General features: G+C 36.2%; 1 protein-coding gene across 1 annotated transcript in view; it reads right to left on the reverse strand.

The window, feature by feature from the left end:
• EDIL3 (EGF like repeats and discoidin domains 3) overlaps positions 1–6,284 on the reverse strand; it is a gene marked incomplete at its 5' end in the record, with an annotated part of 151,632 nt that extends 145,348 nt beyond the window's left edge. The window contains one exon of the mRNA XM_057385077.1: positions 6,156–6,284. Within this exon, the coding sequence (XP_057241060.1) occupies positions 6,156–6,284 (129 nt within the window). The remainder of the gene's footprint in view (positions 1–6,155) is intronic.
• Positions 6,285–7,697: the final 1,413 nt, after the last annotated feature.

A 7,697-nucleotide genomic window follows, 5' to 3' on the forward strand; every position in this document is an offset into this window, starting at 1 on the left:
TTTTTCCCAAATAATAAACCAGTATCAGGAGTAAATCATGACAGCTCAACAGGAGAAGAACTCAGGGCCATGTAATGGCATCTCCCTGCTGACAGCAAGAAACGTGATGAGCAAATCACTCACACAAGATTCTGTTAATGTAGGAATGAACAAACTCAACTTGGGTGACACTGCACATTAGGCAGMGACAGCAGATGCTGAAATTTGGAGTCCACACTCTTATTTCCCAATATCCTGCACCTGTGTTGCACTTGGGGAGTGCCAGCAGGCCAAGGGATGTGATTATTTCCCTAAAATAAGACATTAAGAAAATAGAAATAAAGACACCAGAGCCAGGGGCTTCTCAGTGGTACACAGTGAAAACACATGGGGCAGTGAGAAAAAAACTAAATTCTACAAAATTATGCTTAAATGGGTTTGGGGTTTTGGGCTTGTCTGTTTCCTTGTTTTTTTGTTTCTGGGTTTTTTTTTTGTTTTTTTTTTTTCCCCTGTGCTGCTGATCAAACACTGGCACTCATTGCCATGAGCTGCTGTAAATTTTCCTAGAAATATTAAAAATTCTTGAAAACCTGTACCTCTGGATCATCCATTGAGAAATGGGGTTAGAACGCAGACCTTCACAAACTCCTCACACCAACTATTCTGATTTTGTGAATGCTTTAATTTGCATTATTCCAGGCYACCTAATTTAGAGCTGAGGTGAATACTTTCATTTTAATTGCATACTAGATGCACATGACARCAAGTAATCTGTATTCTTTCATAAGAATGGATTCATTTCACTATTTCTACTTTGGAAAATCCATTAGTACATATGTTCCGGACACAAACAGCCCTCTTTAAAAAAAAAAAATAAAAATCACATCTTGTAAGGCCATAAAAGCATCTTTGAAAATCATTCAGTCACTTCTAATCACAGCCTTGAAAAGCATCTGCATCCAGACTGGCTGGAAATGAATGGCAGGAATTTTATCTGCACTAATATTTTTATTTTTTTTTCCAGAAGCCCTTGTCCTGTCAGTGCAGAGGTCAGGAAAGCAAAAGCAAAGACTTGGGTTGTGCAAATAAAGCCACAAAAGCAAACAGATCAGAGCACTCTGGGCCTGGAATCCATCTCACTGAATTCTTATTTAACAGCATGAAAAGGGAGGAACCCCTTTGATTCCTGCACTCCTGGCTGAGAGACAGCAGCTGTCAGAAAAAAAATAAAAAACAGTTCACTGTGGATTCTGGAGAGACTAAAATGGTGTGGAAAACTGTGGTGTGCCAAGCAAGGAACCCCACCATCACTTCTTAATCACCTGGCAGAATAAAGATGTCATGGAAAAAGTGGCATCTCTGCTTCACCTTCCAGCTCTCCTCCCTCTGGTGCAAAATTTCCCAAATTTTCCTTTGTTGCAAGATCATTAACTCGCCTTTCCACCCTTCCAAAATGCACACAAGGCATTTTTACCCTGGTTTTTTTGTTTTTTTTTTTGTTTTTTTGTTTTTTTGTTTTTTTGTTTTTTTTTCAATAATTAGAACCTCTCAGCGAGCATTGAGAGAGTTGACATAAAAGGCACAGACACCTTTCCAAAAAGATTCTGGCACAGCCTGTTTGACACCTTTTATTTTTTCACTTAAATAAACTAAACATGCTTCCCAGTTTGTCCTCTCAGACAGTTGTTGAATTTCAGTCTTGGAAGATCAAAACTGAGCAATTTTGAGCTGCTCAGGTTTCAAAATCATGGTCAACGCATGGAGTACACTCTCACAGCCTTTTGGCACAATAAACTTTGCTCTTTCTTCATCATTAATGTTGTGTTTCTCCTCCTGTTTTCCCTTATGTAGACAATAAACAAAACAGGAGTAATTTTTTTTATAATGTCAAAATTTTTTTTTTATTATGTCAATTTTTTTTTTATTATGTCAAAATTTTTTATTATGTCAAATTTTCATTATGACAAAATTTTTTATTATGTCAAATTTTTTATTATGTCACAAAAAACTTCCCCAGTGTCATTTCATAGCTCCCCTCACGTGCTGCCCATGGCTAATTAGTCCCCCAAGTCAACAGCAAACACATTAAGAGTTTTCCTGAACAGAATTCATTAAAGTTTCCTGTTAATTGCCTATAACAGTTGCTGTTTATTATCTTTGTGTAATTTACATGATTCCTGAGAATTAATATGAGTTATTTAAGAGACGTAAAGTCTGTCAACTCCTCTCTAATGCATTTCGATGGCAATGTTAATTAATTGAAAATTATTTTGTTTCAATTCAGGTTAAAATTAATGTTTCCATATGTGGAGGCAGGGATCTAACTTGGACAGTGGTGTCCTTATTATCTTTGGAAAACATCCTGATATTTGGAATGTTTGATGTAATCACCTTSTATCTGTTCAGCTAAATCCTTTTCTACCTCACTGCTGTAGGATGGAAAATCACACATTTTGCTGCATTTGTCTATCCTGTCCTCTGCCAATTTATCGGATATTTAAAATCTGTTAGACCACTGAAAAACCCATCTGGACAAATAGGGTGACATTACAGATCTATCACCTCTTCTCATGTCTTTTAGCATGAATAAGCTTGGTTTAAATAAGTAAACAGARGAAATAAAGTGGGATTGCCATTAATCAAAGGGTAGGGTCAGAACAGGATTAGAGGTTTAAAATATTCAAATTACTATTGCAAACATTTTATACAAATTTTGGTTTAGACACACTCAGAATTAYAGGTTCAGAGAAGAGTGAAGCATGGCAGAGCAGAAATGTCATTCTGTGGGTAAGTTTATTAAAAAAAAAAATCATTAATTAATCCTCTTGGCCTGAMATTGGCATTATGATCAATGTCATGTTGTTTTAAATATTATTTCTATTAATATAATAAAGAGAGTCACATCCTGGAGTATCCATGCAGCTCCCAAGTTTTGAATCTTTGTTGATCCACTTAGGGAAGRCTTCTGCCTGAATATTTGATCTTCCTAGGTATTCACACGCGTCTCTTTTTCTTTTCCCTCTGCATAGTTCATGACTTGCTCCCTGAGTCGGGTTGCCTTTTATTTACCCACATTAATGCATGATTAAGTAAAATCCCTGTTGTCTTTTGCTGTGAAAATCTTCCTGTTTAAGGCATGTCCCTTGAAAAATTTATGAACTTCCCCAGCTGGCGCCCAGGGTTCAGCAGTGCATCCTGTCACTGAAAAAAATCTAATAACGCTTGAGTTTCTAACGAGGGGGATGCAGAGAACACTCAGTTCCTCTTAAAATTTGCTGTGCAGACCTTTTTAGGGAGAAAGAGTGACACAGGCTCTTGTCTGTGTTGTTTTTTGGTTTTTTTTCCCCTCACCATCCTTTTTTCTGTGTACATGGTATGTCCTGACATCCTAAAAGCCAGTTTTTAACCAGCTTAGTGTTTTCGACTACAAAGAAAATTGTCAAGAAGCCTTTTTGAGATACGAGGGATTAAGAGATTAGCTTTTGGGCAAAAACTCATTAAAGAGCTAAAGAGAAGCAACCTTTGCTGGCATTTCTTCTTAAATCTTACATCTAATAAACACTTCTTAGTGRAAGTGATCACTTGGGGTCTTGCACTCCAAGCCACCTTACAACTGCTTATTTTACTTGAAACACTTCAGTATTTGAATTAATGGAGTCTGATTGTCTAACAGYTTGCATTAATCATCATCATTTTCACAGGAAAAAATAAATTTATTTTCTTGAAATGCCTTTTATTTTTTTTCCCCAATGGTTTATGCGACTCTGCATAGAAGACCATAATGTGGGATAATTTTTCACTAAAAAGAGATTATTTTAAAAAMCATTTTTGAGGTTGTTAACAAGGCAAGACTGAATCTATACATGTAGCAAACAAGACAAGCATGAACTAAATTAACACTCTGGATTTTAGTTACCATAGGAATATTAATAAGTTCTTTATTTAACCAATGTTGTCCATCAGATATTCCCTGTGGATTGCAGACCAGAAATGCAACATCCTCCTTCTCTAAGTGCTGTGATTACCACATATTGTCAAGTTATTYACTTATGCTTTACTCTGTTTGCCAAACAGAGTTTTTGTTGAAGTGCTTGAAGATTTTATTTAAGTACATGTGTATTTTTTAAAGCCCTATTAATGCTCATCTGCTAATTATGGTGGCAATTATCAGAATATGATTTTTTTTTTTTCCCTCAGATTCACTCATGCCTGGCATCCTCCCAGTTATGTGCAATGCAATTTCCTGACAGCCAAGTGCACAATAAATCCAAAAGTTTCCTGAAGTGAAGCCGTGTCTGGGCCATTTTAGGCCTATATCATGACCTATATCTTTAGGATAAATTAAAGCACTGGTAAAAATTACAGGGAAAAGGATGGAAAATAGGATTTGAGGCAGTGTTTGCTAGATGGTAACCAAAACCAGGGACATTTTAGGGTCAGAATGAAAGGAACTTGGTGTGTCAGGTTGGTTATTCATCCACAGGAACTGTTTCCCTTTGTTTGCAAGAAAATTTAACTTAAGGGGGATCAAATGAAATCCAAATTCCATCCAAATTGCATTGTGGACACTTGGAATTCAGTCTCAAAACAGCAGTGGCACCATTTTCAGAAAAGAAAACGAACAAAAAAACATCAACAGAACAGCCCCGTGTTTCTGAATTAAGTTCTCTTCCCTTTCTCTAAAGACAGAGATAACTTAATCCTCAGAATAATTTACCCTGCGTAGATTTTTATTAATTTATTAAAAAGTGAGAACCACACAGATTTAGGACAGTGGCAACTCCGAGCCCATCTCTGACAGTTTCCTCATTTTGCTCTACATTCATATTTTTATGCTTTCTTTGGCATAATACTTTGGGATGATAAGAGCTAAATTAACTTGAGATTATCAATGAATTTGAGATTATCACTCTACCATCTTTTCCATCAAAATCTGATTTTTTCCTCATGTTTTCTTAGGATGGAGTCCTGGCCTGTTGGATGTTTTGTATCTATCACCCATATTTATGTTTATTCTGGGTCAAACACACATCACAAAATTTCAGAACATTTGACTGTTCCTCTGTGCACTCATCTAATGTTTAATTAGAACCTCCAGATGGGCAATTGTTTTGAAATTCAAACAAGTGACTGCTAAGTGATAATCTCATTATTTCCTGTGCTGTTCCTGCCTCTTCACCTGCACAAGAAATTAATCTTAAATAATAAGAAATTATTCTCTGGACATTGCCATAAAACYATAGGAACTGAAGCTTTGAATGGGCAATGGTTGAAGAAGGATACATGGAATTATCTAGAATTATCAGTTTGCACTGATCTTTGMAAGAAGGATGTATAGAATTACCTAGAATTATCAGTTTACATTGATCTCTGAAAGGATACATAGAATTATCTACAATTTCCCATTTGAAAGATCTTTGAAAGAAGGATGCACAGAATTATCTGGAATTATCTGTTTACCTCAATCTTTGAAAGAAGGACTCATAGAATTATCTAGAATTATTTGTTTACATTCATGTTTGAAAGTAGGATACACAGAATTTTCTGGAATTATTTATGCTAATCTTTGAAAGAGGGACACGCAGAATTATTTAAAATTATCTGTTTACACTGACCTTGAAAAGAAGGACACAGAATTATCTCGAATTATCTGTTTACACTGATCTACGAAAAACATTGGCCACTTTTAGTCATTGCTGCGGTCTTTTTTGTGACATGGAGCACTGGGCTTTTCTGAGTAATTAAGTTCTGCAGATACTCTTCTCAGATGCTTTTTGAACTGTCTGTTAATAATTTTACAGCTGTTTATGACACAGATACGAGGTTAAGAAACCCAMTGACCTTGAAAAGAAGGACACAGAATTATCTCGAATTATCTGTTTACACTGATCTTTGAAAAACATTGGCCACTCTTAGTCATTGCTGTGGTCTTTTTTGTGACATGGAGCACTGGGCTTTTCTGAGTAATTAAGTTCTGCACTCCTCTCAGATGCTTTTTGAACTAATAATTTTAATAAYTTAATAATTTTACAGCTGTTTATGATACAGCTACGAGGTTAAGAAACCCACTGTGACCGACGTGACAACCCCAAAAACACCGCGGATGGGATCACCGCTTCCCCACACTCAGACTGAAGGGTCACCTGAGCCGTTTCAGAGTTTAAATTTGCACTTACCAACCTCCACAAGGCTGGAGCAGTTGGGGTCCGTGAAGCCCTCGGGGCACTCACAGGAGTAGAAATCATCGTTCAGCCCCGACAGGCAAATGCCGCCGTTCTGGCAGGGGCTGGAGTCGCACACGTCCGCTGTGGAGAGAAAAAAAAAAAAAATTCTTGTAGGAAAGTTGCCCAAAAGTTGCCCACAGACTGAAAAAATCTAGCTCTAAACATGGCAGAGTTTTGGCAACCAAGTAGGAACAGCAATGACCAACTCAATGTCCTTTGAATAACTTTTGGCTAATTCAATTTTATATTTATTCAACAGCACACCTTCCACAAAATCGTCTTTTCCTGACCTTCCACTCCATAAAAATGTGATTGCTGTGGACTCAATTGTCTCTGATTCAATTCCTTTGCAAAAGACAACAGCAAACAGCAATTTTTTGTTTTTTCTAAATTGAAGACACTCAAGATATCTACAGGTTACACTCTGTCACCAATTGGATGACTGGAAGAAATCCTAAAGAATGTCCTAAGCTTTGGTCAGCTTCAATTTAATTTTCCTCAGATAGTTAATCTTATATTTAGATGTATTTTATTCATCTCAGTCTTAATCTAAAGGCAAATTTGTGCTCTCTATTGCCCAGCATTTTATTTAAAAATGACAATATTTTGAGCCGTAAAGATATCTGAAAGAAAGATCTACAGAAAGATAATTACTATAAAACAAGTACATTATTTAATTTTTTTGGAGGTTTTCTTTTTTTTTTTTTTTTTTTGAAATTGAAAATTGCCAGTTTTTTGCCCTGTAATTGGAAAGACTTAGAGAAATTAATTTGGTTTATGTCAGTAGGACTGACATTAGAGTATGCTTTGGATTATATTGGTGGCAAACTCAAAACTCAGGATTTCAACAACTTTCTTGCATTTGAATTTCAGATCAATGCTTGGTGTGAGAATTTCCATCTAACCATTGGTTGAGAAAAGTATCTGCTGCACGAAACTGCCTTTATGAACTTTGTGCATCTGAAGTTGTGCAGCACTTTCCTGGGTTATTAGTAATTTTATTTAATTTTTTGGCCAGCTTTAAAGTACCTCTGTGACACAGAGAACTGTCATGTACGTGGCATTAACAGTTTTTAAAAAAAACAGTGGAGCTGATGGAGAAGTAAAGTTATTCCAGAACAGCAAGTGAACATTTCCTAACTGAATTTAAGTAAGTCAGAACTCCTCATTTTCTGCTTTTGTTGCATTATTGAGGTAGCAAAGGATGGTTGTTTATTACTTTATGGGGTTTAGGCAATTGGTTGTGAAAGAACAGCCACTATTAAACGAACACTCTGACAACTGTATTCCCACACCTCTAATTAAATTAATAAACTAAATAGCATCTGGAGCAGGAGCACTTATTATGCAAATCCGTATGGATATTCTGATTAAAATGAGAGAGGATATTTTTGCTACAATATTTCCTGATTCAGTGTCCTTCTGATTCCAATTATGCCCTCGGCGCAAAAGGCAAAAAGACAAAATTCTGCTCGCATTTGTGAATTTTACACC

Source organism: Malurus melanocephalus, unplaced genomic scaffold (assembly GCF_030028575.1).
Source record: "Malurus melanocephalus ecotype Western Australia unplaced genomic scaffold, MMel_1.1 scaffold_777, whole genome shotgun sequence".
Classification (NCBI taxonomy): domain Eukaryota; kingdom Metazoa; phylum Chordata; class Aves; order Passeriformes; family Maluridae; genus Malurus; species Malurus melanocephalus.